Raw genomic sequence first — 16,094 nt, 5'->3', positions numbered from 1 at the left:
CTGGAACTTATAAAACTATGTCCACTTAATGGACTCAACAGAATCCTATCTGAAGTTCTTAACTGCCACAATGGAACTTTCATTCTTTCCCTGCCAGCATCTCATTGGCTGAGGCTGCTGCTGTTCCTAGGCTAATCCATCTTTTCTCCACAGGCTATTTCACAACCTTTAGGGCAAAACACAAAACATTTCTAACTCAGGTGTGCATTTTTAATTTTTTTTATTATCATTATCATCATTAACATTATCACAATCCAAAATCTCTCGATTTACAGATACATAAATAGAAAAATAAACAAACCAAACAAAATACATAATATATAAACATGTATATAATATGAACACACATACAAAACAGGTTCACAGTTAATCAAATGAATGAGTCCAAGAGGCCATCTTGGTCTGCAAAAGAAAAATCGTGCAACATGCCTTCAGGATAAGTGTTCATGACTCCAAGTCTTACTACTCAAAACACACAGGCCCTCCAGAAACTGATTTCAGCTCCTAGAACTGTCAACCTTTGGCTAGGGCTAATGGGAGCTGTAGTCCAACAAGATCTGAAAAGCCACATGTTTTCACCCTTGAATGGGCAAACAGATAAAAAGATAGATGAAAGTGAGAGCTAGAACTGTATGTAGGTGGGAAATGTTGCCTAAGGCGGGATACAGACTGCCCCTTTGCGCTACGTATTGGGGCCAGGGCAGCCACAGCGAAAGCCCAAAGGACCCAATACAGCGCTTTTCGGGACCAGGGAGAACCGGCAAAATGCCGCTTCTCCCTGGTCCCGAAAAGTGGTGTCTTTGGGGCTTCATGTCCCAGGACACCCCGGGAGCTGCAGCCAGGGGAGAAAGGGGCCACTCGGCCCCTTGCCCCCTGGTGCTGTTCCGGCGGCAATCTAGTTGCCATTGGAACGAGGCGCCCTCTGAGAAGGAGCTCCATTTCGGAGCTCCTTTCTGCACCGCGATTAGGCTGCCACAAGCGGTCTGATGTGGCACAAAGACGTCACGCCTGCACCACGCCATTTGGACACAGCATGACCGTCACATCAAAATGGCGGCGCCCATGTGTACAGGGTGCCGCCATTTTTACATATGGAATACGTGCTAGGGTTGCGGTGCGTCTGTAAGAGACGCCCCGAGGTGAGCCTAGCACATATTCGTTACATGCTACAAGGCCCGTCTGGAGAGCGTCTATGTTTTGTTGGGAGACATTATGATGGACACATTGCCTCTCTGCTCTTCTGGCCAGCTATCGTGCTCATTGGTTCACCAGCTCAGTAGGTTCTGCCCTGACAAGTATAATCTACCCAAGGTATCTGAACTTGATATTATCTGTGTCATCTACCATGACCAACAAACTATGGTTCTTTCCCAAATGCCACAAAAGTAATGGGTAAATACTCTTAGAAGAAGCTTTATTTACAAGCAAGCACTCAAAGAACTATCCATGGGAGATGGCTAAATAACCACAACCAAACTTAGTTCTGATTTTCATCATCATTGATTTCAGTTTATCCAAAGTTCAAAGGCAATTTGTTGTCTTGAAAACACTCTTCACCCATCTGATCATCTGCTTGAGAGTCCTGATTCACACATAACAGTGAGAGTCACTCATCACATGGATTTAAACCTTCCAAAATACTACCTCAGACTGCTGGAGAGCCTTCCTAGATGACAAGGTGAAAATAAATACTACTTGATTCATATGCTGAGCTGTGCTCTTTTATTTGATTCCTTGTCATATTAATGTCTTTGAAAACTGGGCTGAAAGCCCATGAAAGTGAATTTTTAGCATCAAAGTACATAACCACAGGCTCTGGTCATCACCTGCCCCATCATACATAGCTTATTCCCAACAAAGGAAAATAAGAAAAAGAATTTCTCACCATCTTGTACTTGGCTAAGCAGTATTTCCTTTTACAGTGACTGTGACTTCATGAGCCTTATTCTTGAGTCACACCCAGACATAGGAAGACTGTGGTCTAGGGGACAATGCCGGACTTCTAAATGCCTGTGGACACTGACATTTTATAGGACCAGTGTCCCAGGGAAGGGGGTGAGATGATGCTGGGGATAGCAGCTGGGTGATGGGAGCCCTACTCTGTCTCTGCCTGCCTTGGCTTTGCAGCTTTGATGGTGGAGCACATGGATAGGCTGGTAGTGAAGGGAATGGAGGCCAAGTCAAGAAAATCCTTTGTTGCTTTTGTGGTGATTCCTGCCGATTTGGTCTCTGTAACACTGGAGCAGAGCGTGGTGTCGTTCCAGCTGGCTGCCAGGGCGTCTGCTGAGTAGGCCAGGGTTGAGATGATCCCTTCGGGTTGGTGAGTGATTCTAACTTTGTTGAAACCATTTTCCACAAGGGCAAAGCAGTTGGAGGAGGAGGATTGGTTGGCCTGTGGATATCCTTGAGCCGGGAATATCCTTTCCGATTCTGAGGACTATTTGTCTCAAGGCCTTCTCCCCAGGGTGATCCTGCAGTTGAAGATAAGGACTGGGAAGGCTTGACAGCGTGGGACCTAAACCAGGAGATTTTTTTCCTGCCCATGGGAGTGACACCTGAGTACAGTTAAGTGGGGTATTATTTCAAATTATGGTCAAGGGTGAAATTACAATTTGGAACAATGGAGACCAAAAGTTCCAGCTTTTCTTAAGAGGTGCCTACTAGCTCTATACGCTTGATGTTAAATTGATACCATTCACTTAGGATAAACAAAATAAACAAAATAATAAATGATGGTGTGATGGAATGCCCGTTGTTATTTGCCTGACTTGATCAGAAGAGAATCCAGAACTGCAATTTATCTCTCAGCTTCACACCCACATGAGACAGCTGCAACCATCTGCTTACATGTTCTGAAAACACAACTATTTAAGGACCCACACCAGCAAAGGAGCATTTGCTAGATGAAACCTAGCAGGTGTAGGAAAAGTTAAACACCTCCATTGCAACAATCCTGCCTTGCATGCACTCCTCACACCCACATTCTTGTTATTGCAAGAATGCACATTTCCAAAGAAAATACCTACTTTAGTTCTCAGTCAGCTGGCTTTTTGTAGAACTAAAGTTTGGAAGCATTCCTTTTTTGCACTCCAACTCTCAGAATCCACCAGCCAGTACAGCTACTGTGAGATGTAGTCAAAAAAAAAAACCCTCTTTCAAGCTCTACTTACAACATAGATCTTCATTTAAACCCTGGGATTAAACATTCAAAGCTATTTTATACCAAAATCAGTTCACTAGTCCATTTGATTCAAATTCACCCAAACTTGGATGCTCAGAAGCTGATGGATTCCAACTCCCATAGTCCCAGACCATTCATTATGCTACCTGTGGCTGCTGGGAACTGAAGTTAGCCAAACATTATCTATATTCTGTGTATTAGTGCTCTCCAAAGTCTTAGACAGTGAAAAGATTCTCTCTCCCTAGGACATGAGATTCTTTTAATGAGAGGTACAGGAAACTAAACCTGGACCTAATACCTGAAAAGCATCTACCACTGAGACATTGCCTGGGTTTTTGGTAAACTTTTATTTACCAATATTCTTTTACCAACATTCTCCTCACAGTTGGTTTTTGTGTATACTCCTTTTAAGTGCAAGATGCTTCATTGGTTTGAGTGTTGGACGACAACTTTGGAGACCAGGTTTCAAATTACCGCTAAGCCACAGAAACCCACTGGGTGACCTTAGGCAAGCCACACTCTCTCAGCCTCAGAAGAAGGCAAAGGCAAACCTACCTCTGAAAAATCTTGCCCAGAAAACACCATGTTAGGGTTGCCCATAAGTCAGAAACCATTTGAAGGCACATAACAACTGAAACTGTTCTACTTGACATCATCGACTTTACATTATCTTCCACCTCCACATTTCACCCATGAGCTCTTCAAGATAATTTCTCATCTATTTAACTATGGGCTACAGAACATTATCTTCAGTCACAAGACAAGTAACAAAAAGAGGAATTATTACAAAGATTAAATGCAAGTGTTCATGCAAAGTCACAGTGAAACAATTCATCTGTCATTACAAAATACACTGTCCATCAAAATTCAAAGACTACTTCCCTATGGCCTGGAAGGCTGAAGTTTGGAGCATGTCATTTAAGGCACCTAGCTCAATAGGATAATCTGAAAACACAAAATATGAACATATGTCTCTGAGGAAAGAGAAGAAGGTGGGCTTGTGTTTTGGGGGTCAGCATTGATTGTTTGCCTGTGCTGTTTGGAGGCTGGTGAGGGTGGTTTGGTTTGGTTTTGGCTGGGTGATCTCCCTGGTCTATGGGGCAGGGCTTTTCCTGAGTCACTGATTTGGTTGGGGCAGAGTTAGTAGCCACTAGCTCTATATAGCTGCTGCTATAAATTCTGGTTCAGTCATAAAAATCAATAAAAACTACACAGTAACTGTCATCTTAAAAATAAAACTACACATTAAAAATACAAATCAATGATATACATTGCTAGCCAACACTGACAGAATACAGGTTTTCACAAAAAATCTATACTAACTAATTCCAAGAAATTTAGCCCAATTTATTTTCTTGAGTGGTGTGTGGTTTATACTTTTAGCTATCAATTTAATTAAATGTAGGCTATGGTTGTATTGTTTTAGACTGTGTTACAATTTTCTGAATTTATACTTTTACAATCTAACTTTCGTTAGTCAATTGCAACAGTACAAGAGGTCAACAGAAGGGGGGAAGGAATCAGCTGAACAGAATGACTTTGATGTCTTTACACCGGAGATGGGAAATATAAATAAGATATACCCGAACTCTCCAAACAGTAAGGAAAATAGGATTTAATAGACATCATGAAACCTGCTGGGATCAGTACCATTCTAAAGAAATAGACTAAACAAGGAAGGAGAAGGAGTAGCATTATATGATGAGAATGTGTATACCTGTGAGATATGTGGCTTAGAACATGGAAGACAGGTTGAGAGGCTTGGGGTAAAAAGTAAAGGAGAAAGAAACAACAGTAACCTCATTGTGGGGGTCTACAATAAACCCCTAAGCCAGACTGAAGATTTGTATGATGCTTTCCTAAAACAAATTATCAAATACAGTGGGTCCGCCATATCAGTGGGCTAGCCATTTGTGGACACCAGTGTCTGTGGATCACCCACCCCCCTGTTGATAATGGTGGTGCATGCATGCGGCCATGCCAATGTGGCCACATAAATGTTGCCACCAGCTGACTGTGGAATGTATTGCATGGGGCTCCAGGAACCAAATGGCATGGAACAAAAGGGGACATGATGGGAACGGAATGGGAAAAGGACGCATTTTATCGCATGCCGGAACGCTGCCGATGCCACTGGAAGTCCCCGTACCATTCCAAATCCGTGTCAGAGTGGCTGATTTTCAGGAACTGCAAATCTGATAAGTATGCCCCCAATTCTGTCATCCAAATCATTGGTAAAGATGTTGAACAGCACTGGGTCCAGGACAGAGTCCTGTGAGACCCCACTGGTCACTTCTCTCCAGGATGAAAAGAAGCCATTATAGAGCACCCTTTGAGTTTGGCCGGTCAACCAATTACAAAACCATGTTAACAGTTACCTTGTCTAACCCACATTTTACAAGCTTGTTTGCAAGAATATCATGAGGAACCTTGTCAAAGGCTTTACTGAAATCAAGATATATCCACAGCATTCCCTTACCAATCTGGTAATTTTATCAAAAAAAGAGATAAGATTTGTCTGGCATGACTTGTGTCTCTGAAACCTATGTTGACTTTTTGTGATTATGGAATTGCCTTCTAGATGTTCACAGACTCTCTGTTTAATTATCTGCTCTAGAATCTTTCCTGATGTTGATATCAGATTAACAGGAAGATAATTGTTGGTTCTAGAACAGATCATTAAACATTCAGTCTGGGTACACTTAGAAAGATATGCTGTCATTACTAACAGTCAGCATGGGTTTCTCAAAAACAAGCATGCCAAACTAATCTTCTCTCTCTCTCTCTCTCTCTGTAACAGAGTTAAAAGCTTGGAAAATCATGGTAATGCTGTGGATGTAGTGCAGTTGGCTCCCGATATCCACAGATTTTTTATCCATTGATTCAAACCTTCAGGGATTGAAAATATTCCAAAGAATATAAATTCCAGAAAACAAATCTTAATTTTGCCATTTGATGTAAGAGACACCATTTTACATGCATGGATGTTGGTATCCACGGGGAATCCTGGAACCAAACCCCAGTGGATACCAAGAGCCCACTGTGAATCTTGATTTCATTAAGGCTTTTGAGAAGGCAAGCTGGTGAACTGTGTTATAGTTAGGTGGAGTGTAATTGGTTTGACAAGTTGAACCTAGACTCTAGGTCCTAGAGAATACTCAACAATGGTTTCTCTTCATCTTTGAGAGAAGTGACTAGCAGGGTGCTTCAGGGTTCTGTGCTTGGTCTGGTTTTGCTCAATATCTTTATGAATCCTTTATATGATGGAACAGACTTCCATATGACACCAAAGGTGAGGGGAGGGGAGGTAATACCTCTGAGGACAGGATCGGAAATCAAAACGACCTTGACTGAATGGAAAGGTAACTCATATTTTTCAAAAAATCCCAACAATGAGAAATATAAGGTATTACATCTATGCAGGAAAAATGAAATGTACAAATATAGCATGTCTGACTCTTGGTTTGAAAGCAGCACATGTAAAAAGTATCTAGGGGGCTTAGTAGACCGAAAGCTAAACATGAGTCAGCAGTGTGATGCAGCAATGCTATTCTATTCTGTTTTGGTCTGACCTCACATGGAATATTGTGTCCAGTTCTGGGCACCACAGTTCAGGAATGATATTGACAAGCTGAACAGTGTCCAGAAAAAGGTGCTCCCTAATTTGCTGAAGTGTACATTTTGTTAGCTTTGGCCCAGCTTTCTAAGCTATTAAGTCCTCTTGAATGTTGATCCTGTCCTCTGGGGTATTAGTTACTCCTCCTAATTTGGTGTCATCTGCAAATTTGATAAGCATGCCCTCTATTCTTTCATCAAAGTCATCAATAAAGATGTAGAATAGCACTGAGCCCAGGACAGAACCCTGTGGCACCCCACTAGTCACTTCTCTCCACAGTGAAGAGGAGCCATTGTTCGTCCTTCAGTATAAAGCAAGCAAGTCATGTACTGAACAACATTGCTCCTTCACACACTTGAAATCATGCTTGACAGAGCCAAAAGGTCTATCTAAAACTTGCACACTGCAAGGTAAATTTATAATGTGTATGTAATATGAATGAATTAACCCACTGGCTGATCTGGGGCAAGTCCCAATCTCTCAGCCTCTGGGGATGGCAACAGCAAACCGTCTCTGAAGAAACATGCCAAGAAAATCATATGATAGGTTAACCTTTAGGGTTGCCATAAGTAAAAAAGGACTTGGAGGTACACAACAACAACAACATTGCAAAAGAGAGACTGCAAGAACAAAACAAACTTACATTTTTTCATAGAGGCACTTGCATCTAAGAAAGGGTGATGGAAAAATTCATCTGGGGAAAAAAAAGGAAAGGATAGTTTAGTCAAATAGCATTAATCTGTCACTCTGATGTACAGTTAAATCTGTGGAACAAGAAGTTATTATACTACAATGCATGCATGGCTGACTGATAAATACTGTAGAAGTTATGAACACTTGAAGTCTTGGCTAAATGAAAAAAAGTTTTTAATAGGTACTGATAAGGAAATAAATATGCCACCAGGCAAACCTCTCTGAGAAGGGAGTACATAAAAACAGTGCTACAATGCCTCACATCTGGCGTCCACCCATATCACTGCAGTTGATGAGGTGGGTGAGTAGGCAGACATAGCAGCATGTCCTCAGAAGCTGATTTTATATGATGAAGTAGGTTCATCAAGGAACATTTAGGTACTTTATGTATCTTTACCAGAGACTTTATGTATCTGGGAAAAGATACTTTATACATGTTTATATATACTTTATGCATCTTTCTGTACATCAGAACCCTTCATACTTATTAACACGGTCAGCCCAATCATTAAGAAGAGTGAGGAGGCAGCCTCAGGCAGATTCCCTGATGAGGGGGAGAGCTTCAGGTTAGTTCTGTAGCTACAAGCTTGCAGAATGATCATGAATTTTCCTATTTCTATGTGTCACATTCCTCCAACTACCTATTGGAATAACTGTGCCTTTAACAACAGAAAAATATTTTGAGTGACAGATGACATGGAATGACATATATTTCATGAGACAACAACAGACTGCTGAGTCAGGAGCACATGACATGAGGCAAAGTTATAGCAAGGTTACATCATGCTATGTGGCACTGAGTAATGACTCCGAACCACCCTCCTATGTAAGTGGACCAAGAGACTGGTCACATGTGGGTTAGTTGGTTTTTTTTTTTTTTTTTTTTTTTGGAGAGTTGTTTGGAGCAGATGTCAGAGTAGTCAGTTGGAAGTTGATGCGGAGGAGTGTGTACATTGTATTATATTGTATACATTGCAACTGAAAATAAAGCCTCCAGAACTTTGGATGAATCAACTACGTCTGTGTTTCTTTTGAGTGTGAAAAGTGGTCAGTTCATTGCCAATTCCAATAGCTGGGTGTTTTTGAATTCTGCTACAATATTGTTTTGGCTGCATGTGAGTAGATTTGTTCCCAGAATGCGTTGGTAGTTTGCTTTCCCCTCGCCAACACTATCTACTTCCTGTGCATGGGAACTGACCTCCACCCCAGAAACTTCCTGTGTGTGTTCCCCATTCAGGGATAGTTCATTCTGCTCTATCCAGAAAAAAACTCTTGCTCCCTAATATGCTGAAGTGTACATACCCAAACCTCTAGCTCCTGGACTTGCTCTTCCAACAGGCCTACCAACTTGCACTTGGTGCGGGTGAAGTTACCCACATCCATTGACAAGAACATAAACATACCACAGCTTCAGCACCCTTGTCATGTGCGAGGGTTGCCAGGTGTGTGGGCGCTCTGCCCACCAGGCAACCCTCGCACGTGATGAGGGCACCACAAAGGCCCGTCTGTTCCAGGCCTATGGGTCAAAGTAAGTGCTATGCTTTAACTCTTATTAAAAAAGAAACCATTCCCTGGTGAAAGGCAAGAGCGTAATCTCTCCTGGAAACACTGACCCCCATTTATTCTCTCATCCATCCAGCCTTTACTCTGAGCACAAAGATGCCTGCTGGAATTCTGTAAGGTGGTCATAATTTCCATAATTTTAGCCCCAGAACCTGCCCTTGACTTATGAATGAAGTTGACAGGGTTTTTTTTACATATGACATTCTATTTGTTTTCTGTATTAATTTTCCATAGATATTATTTCATGTTGTCAGTTGATGTAAGTGATATGTACAAATTTAACTTTTGTATTTACTTTAATTGATGTCATGTATGTGTAATGTTCCCTCTTGTGAAGATGACTGCGCAACTATTTCTCAGCTGAAATGCATTGGGGTATTTCTTTGAGCAAAAGCTTTTCCCCATGCTAAGACTGCCTCTCCTTCACATTAGCTTTTAGGCGATGATTCCCTTTTTTTAATAATATAGTTTATTTATATTTTCCTGCCTCTCCCAATGGATCAAGGCGGGATTACAGATCATTAAAGTACACATAAAAACACACCGATAAAATAAAATAACAATTAGCAATTAACAATTAATTATTAAAACTTGCTCATCATCAGGTGGAAATCCGAAAGCGTCATTTGTCCTGTCCACCATCAGTGTGTAACCCCTAATATATTACCGCTGCTGAAACACGGACTTTAAAATAAAAATAATTCTTTACCACTGCCCTAATGGGTCAAAAGACAGGAGCTGCAGTAGATGTGGGTCTGGTTCAACTAGATAAGGAAGGTTCAAACTGGAGAATCTCTTACCAAAGTCCATCCGGTCCTTGTAGTTTCGTCGCAAGAGTCCCAGCAGCAGTTGCCTCAAGTGGGATGATGTCTCTCTTGGGATGCTTTAAAAAAACAAAAACAAAAACAGTCAGGACTCCACAACACATTTTTCATATTTTGCAACAAAACACAGAAAATAAGAATTTCAAAGACTTTTTTCCCTTGCACTTTTAAGTGGTTTTACAATACCAGAAAATAAATCCAAACAGATCCATACCTAGAAATTAACTCAAAATGTGAAACAATAAGATATTGTCTGAATCAGATGTAAATAGTCCCAAATGATTTTAAAAAAAAGCAAGCTGTGTCAAAGGTCCAGGAGTCAAGTTTTCCACTGTCTGCAAAAACTTTAGAAAGCAGATAGCTACAAACACCAGGTGCTGTAGGCTCTATTTCATAGGAAGGAACTGGCAAAGGAACTGCGTATCCCTTGCCTAAGAAAACCCTATGAAATCCATGCTTATGGGGTTGCCATAAGTTGACAGGCAACATGAAACTACATATACACATACACAGTTGAAAAGAACTCAGCTGAAAGTGTACTGTCCTGATCTGACATAAAGAAAAGACAATACTTATAGGCTACATCTCACTGAGACCCAATTGTCAATAGGAAGCTGCTTTTGTCCAATTATCAATGGGCCATCTATCATGATCATGATCTCTATCCCACCTTTTCCCCAGATTGGAGCTTGAAGTGACTTACAATGATTAAAAAAATTGTTTAAAATCCACAAAATATAAAAGTTAAAACACAATTAAAGACTCAGCAAAAGTTAAAACCAGGTTAAAACATATATAATTAAAACACACACACATACACCAGCACAACAATTAGCAATATCCAGTGAATTGTGTAAGATGGACATTATAATATCATACATCAAATGCCTGTTGGAATTGAAAAGTCTTTGCTCATCTGTCAAAAGAAAATAGAGTACCAGTCTAACATCTCTGGGAAGGGAGTTCCAGAGCCTGGGACCAACCACTGAGAAGGCCCTGTTCCCCATGTTCCCACCAGATGTACCAGTGAGGGAAAAGGGACAGAGAGAAGGGCCTCCCCAGCAGGTATCAAAGCATGGTTAGTAAGAGACAATATGGACATTCAAATAACCTGGACCTGAGCCGTGAAAGGCTTTAAAGGTCATAACCAGCACTTTGACATGTGCCTGGAAATGGACCAGTAGCTAGTGGAGCTGTTGCAACCAGGGAGTTGTGTATTTCTTATAGCCAGAGCCCATTAGTAATCTGGTTGTAGCTCTTTGAATCAGTTGAAGTTGCCAAACACTCTTCAAATACAGCCCTATGTAGAACATATTACAATAATCCAACCAGAATGTAACTAAAACATGTGCCACCATGGCCAGATCTGATGTCTCAAGGAATGGGGACAGCTGGTATACAAGCTTTAACTGTGCAAATGAATTCCTAGCCACTCCTGAAAACTGGGTTTAGAGGTGAATCCAGGAACGCACCCAAGCTGCAAACCTACGTTGTTGGGGGAGTGTAACTCCATCCTAATGCCTATTCTCTTAACTGCCCTCCAGCTGACTAGGAGCACCTTCATCTTGTATGTATTAAGTTTTAATTTGTTTGTCTTCATCAAGTCCATTACTAATGACAGGAACCAGGTTTAGGACCAGGACAAGTTCCTTAGATTGAGCTGGAAAGGAGAAGTAGAGTTGGGTGTCATTTGCATACTGATGGCACTGAACCCCAAAACTCCGGACAATTTCTCCCAGTGGTTTCATGTATACGTTAAATACCATGGGAGAGAGAACTGAACCCTGAAGGTCAAAGCCAAGGAGTCAAACAGGAGTCCCCCAGAACCATCTTCTGGGTTCATCCTCCAGGAAGGAATGAAACCACTGTAAAACAGTGCCCCCAAATCCCATTCCAGCAAAGTGACCCAGTAGGATATCATGGTTGATGATACTGAAAGCCACCGAGGGGTCCAATAGAATCAACAAGGACACACTCCACCCATCTAGCTCTCAGCATAGCTCATCCACCAAGGTGACCAAAGCTGTTTCTGTTCCATAACTAGACCTGAAAACAGAATGAATCCTGCACAGATTCTATATAAGTAAATGGGAACTATTTTATGGACCAGAACTGGAGCTTTCTTAGCATTTACTAAACTATGGACCAGAACTGGAGCTTTCTTAGCATTTACTAAAGTTTGCCATTTGGATTTTCTAACCTAGCATTTAGATAAATTGAACTGCCCTGATTCCAAATCAGGAGGAGTAGCTCCTACCCAGAGAGCAGGATCAAAATTCAAAATGACCTGAATATACTAGAAAGCTGGGCCAAAGCTATCAAAAGGAAATTCAACATAGAGAAATGTAAGGTACTGCACATAGGGTGGAAAAATGAAATGCACAGATATAGGATGGGGGAACACCTGGCTTAAGAAGACTACATGTAAAAGAGATCTAGGAGTCCAAGTAGACCATAAGTTGAACATGAGTCAACAGTGTGATGTGGCAACTAAAAAGACCAATGCAAAATATAGTGCCTAGATCAAGGAAAGTAATAGTGCCACTTTATTCTGCTTTGTCAGGCCCCACCTGTGTCCAGTTCTGGACACCACAATTCAAAAAGTATGTTGAGAAACTGGAGTGTGTCCAAAGGAGGGTGACTAAAATGGTGAAGGGTCTGGAAACCATGCCCTATAAGGAACAAATTAGGGAACTGGGGATGTTTAGCCTGGAGAAGAGAAAGTTAAGAGGTGATATAATAGCCCTGTTTAAATATTTGAAGGGATGTCATATTGAGGAGGGAGCAAGCTTCTTTTCTGCTGCTCCAAAGAACAGGACCCGGAGCAATGGATGCAAGCTACAGGAAAAGATATTCCACCTAAACATTAGGAGGAACGTGTTTGACAGTGGAACACACTTCCTCAGAGTGTTGGAGTCTCCCTCCTTGGAGGTCTTTAAAAAGAGGCTGTATGGCCATGCCAGGGATGCTTTGATTGGGAGTTCCTGCATGGCAGGGGGTTGGACTGGATGGCCCTTGTGGTCTCTTCAGATTCTATGATTCTAAAACTTGTCATACACTATTCATGTTGGAATTCAGTTTTACTGAGAATAGTCAAAATAAGTAACTGAAGATAATATCTGGGAAGATAGCTAGCATGGTATAGTGGTTTGAGTGTTGAACTAGGGTTCTGGAGATCAGGGTTCAATTCCCTGCTCAGCCATGGAAATCCACTGGGTGACACTGGACAAGTCACACTTTTTCAGCCTCAGAAAACCATATGATAGGTTCACTTTAGGGTCTTCCTAAGTAAGAAGTGACTTGAAGGCATACAACAACAACATTTGGGCACTATCTCCCTATCTCTCCCCTCCCTTTCCTCCCTTCATCTAAAGTAGAGAAATCAGAATTTAGACAGTTATTTTTTCAGATTATTGGTTGTATTGGGCAAGTGGATTTTAACAGTTATCCAAAACAAACAGAAAACCTTTTTCAAGCACAAGGAGATTCACAAAGGCAACCACATGCTTGTTAATGCTCTATGTTCAGCAGAAAAATAGGAGCTTTTGTGTACCAATGTTCTTCATAGAGGCTTAAAAAACTGTCTAGCATTTTCTGTGAAACTCTTATGTCTCTTCACAAGCCATTTCTAGAACCTAGAGGGCAGAAACAGCTGCAATAAATGTCTGACATAGGTGGATGGACCATAGGAGGAAGTTTTCAGCATACAGTAAATGACAGGCATGTTCCCAGGCAGTGCTGTCAACATGATGAATGTTTTGTAACAGGAAGCACTGGAGACTTGAGATGCTCCATGGTCTCCTTAAGGAAATAGCTGCTTGCCCAAGACATTGGGATGAAGGATAATCATGTTCCAGCAGGACCACATTCCATATACTCTAGCATAATAGGAATAAAGCTGCAGTATATTAGGTCAGACTATTTGTCCAGTTAGTTCAGTACTATCCACTCCAAGGGCAGGAAACCTTTCAGGTTGAGGGACAAATTCAATTTGGGGCGGCATTCTAGTGTTGGACAGAGCTGAAGGCAAAAGGGTAGGACACAAACTACTAGCATATTTTAGCTTTATGTTCTTACTGCCAGTGAGACCCCTTTCAGAATGGAAGAAAAAATATCTGTACAAAAGCTGGAAAACCACCAAACCACAGTGCCATGGAGAAGAGGGAATTGCTATATGGGGAAACCCAGCAGGCCAAATTGGGACCCCAGAAGGCCTAGTCAATCCATAATGATTAGGTGCTCCAGCTTTGGTCTGCTCTGATGGGCAACAGCCAGTGGTATAGTAAAGTTAGGGCTTGCTCAACACTCTTTAATTTGAAAGACTATGACAACATGCCCTATCCCAATTGCCTCTGAATTTAGTTGCAATTTTCACAGTAACTGGGTTGGAAATGAATCTTGGCAGCAAAAATATACTGTTCTGACCTATTCCTGTTGGAATATTTTGAACTGAGGGATTAAGAACCATTTACTTTACATAATACCCACTTCTCAGTGGAGATGAAAACTGTGGTTGTTGATATAGATTTTACAATAGTAAAATGTTATTTATATTTCCCGCCTCTCCCAATGGATCGAAGCGGGATTACAACAAGAATACAAATGATACAATATGTAAAATGCATATCTAAAATACAGTATCTAAAACTGCTACAATAAAATCAATAAATGGCAATTCTGACCTGAGGTGAACCATTTTTCTTTATAGAAGATCTGGGGGGGGTAGGCTCGCCAGAAGAGATCCGTTTTTAATGCCTTCTTAAAGACATCTAAGGTAGATATGAGGCAGATCTCTTCTGGAAGGTTGTTCCATAGCATGTTGATATAGATTTGGCCCACATGCAGACTCCAGGACTTTCCTTATAGTACCCAGGCCCCCACAGGTGTTAAAAAAAAGGTCTTGCAATATTTATTTATTTTTAAAAAATGCTTCAGAATGCCCCCAAATGTATTCTAGTGGGTGTGGAAGGCATTGCCACCATGGCTGGAGACCATCCTAGCGTTAAAAACAATTTTTGCAATTTTTACAACCCAACTTGACCAGGTCCATTTTCACTCCTTTGGGGGAAAGCTGCTATCACAGAAAGTCTATTGCTGAGAAGCCAAAGGAACAGTTCTCTAACTTGCCATACAGCCAATGCTCCTGGAGGAATTGGAGAACTGCCCAAACATAAGCATCATGTGCAGTCTGATTCAGGGAATAAATTTTAAAAAATCTTCCAAATTAATGATCACAAATCCATGTAAATAGTCATGGAAAATATCATTGACAAAGTGCTGGAAAACAGTGGGCACCGCAAAGGCTGAAGGGCATGACCATGTATTCATAATGGCCATACCTGGTCTGAAACGCAATTTTCCATTTGTCCCTGGCATAGATACGGACTAGCTTGTAAGCCCCCAGAAGTCCAGTTTTGTGAAAACCTTTGCATGCTGCAATTGTTCCAGTAATTCCAGAATCAGGGGTAACAGATAATGATTCTGAATAATTACCTGATTCAAGGCCCAGTATAGAAACTGAGTTTGCCATACTTCTACACAAACAAGACAGGTGCCCCTGCAGGGGATGTGGAAGGTTGAATAAACCCCTGGTGTAGCTTTTTCTCTAGGAAGACCCATAAGGCTGCCAAGTCTAGCTCCAATAAGAAGTAGAGCTGGCCAGCAAGAACAGGCACCCTGGGGACCAGGTCTATGGCACAGTCATATACATGATTGGAGGGTGGGGGGTAGTTGCCCCACTTCCTTTTTATCAAATACATCTGCAAAATTCTGGTATTTTGAGGGTAGCACCATCGAGGAGTCTGTGGACTCTGTTTCTTCAGTGGTGTGCACTCACTCTGGCCAATTATGTTCCTCTTCAAGGAAAAGAGCCTTTCACAACAGGACCAAGAGATGTGGGGTCATGTCTAGACAACCAAGGCATTCCCAGGACCACGGGGAAATGTGGTACCACTGCCAAGAAAAACTGAGTCTGTGCAACATGGTCTTGTATCTCCAGTTAGCTCAGCAGTCTGATGTGTCATAGGTCTGGCAGCGGGAGCATGGGTATATGGTCCTGGGTTGCAAAAGCTAAATCCATAAAGTTGTTACAGGCTCCCCAAGTCAATCATGGTGCCTACTGGCATTGGCTGGGCATCAGCTACCCAAATAATCATAGCTACCAGTAAGGGGCCTCACTTGGGCTCTGTATGAGGCAGTGTTGCCCTTATGCCTTGCT

General features: G+C 41.6%; 1 protein-coding gene across 2 annotated transcripts in view; it reads right to left on the bottom strand.

Annotated features, from left to right (window-relative positions):
* LOC149289960 (serine/threonine-protein kinase ULK1-like) overlaps positions 1 to 16,094 on the bottom strand; it is a 126,393-nt gene that overhangs the window by 53,304 nt on the left and 56,995 nt on the right. For both annotated transcript variants that reach the window (XM_089489682.1, XM_089489683.1), the window contains exons 10-11: positions 9,854 to 9,936; positions 7,441 to 7,491 (exon numbers count right to left, since the gene is read on the bottom strand). In XM_089489682.1, coding sequence (XP_089345808.1) covers positions 7,441 to 7,491; positions 9,854 to 9,936 — 134 coding nt within the window. The remainder of the gene's footprint in view (positions 1 to 7,440; positions 7,492 to 9,853; positions 9,937 to 16,094) is intronic.

The sequence above is a fragment of the Sceloporus occidentalis genome, unplaced genomic scaffold (assembly GCF_023333645.1).
Source record: "Sceloporus occidentalis isolate IW3139 unplaced genomic scaffold, rSceOcc1.0.p SCAF_41, whole genome shotgun sequence".
In the NCBI taxonomy this organism is placed as follows: Eukaryota; Metazoa; Chordata; class Lepidosauria; order Squamata; family Phrynosomatidae; genus Sceloporus; species Sceloporus occidentalis.
This window is presented reverse-complemented; position numbering and strand designations above follow the sequence as displayed.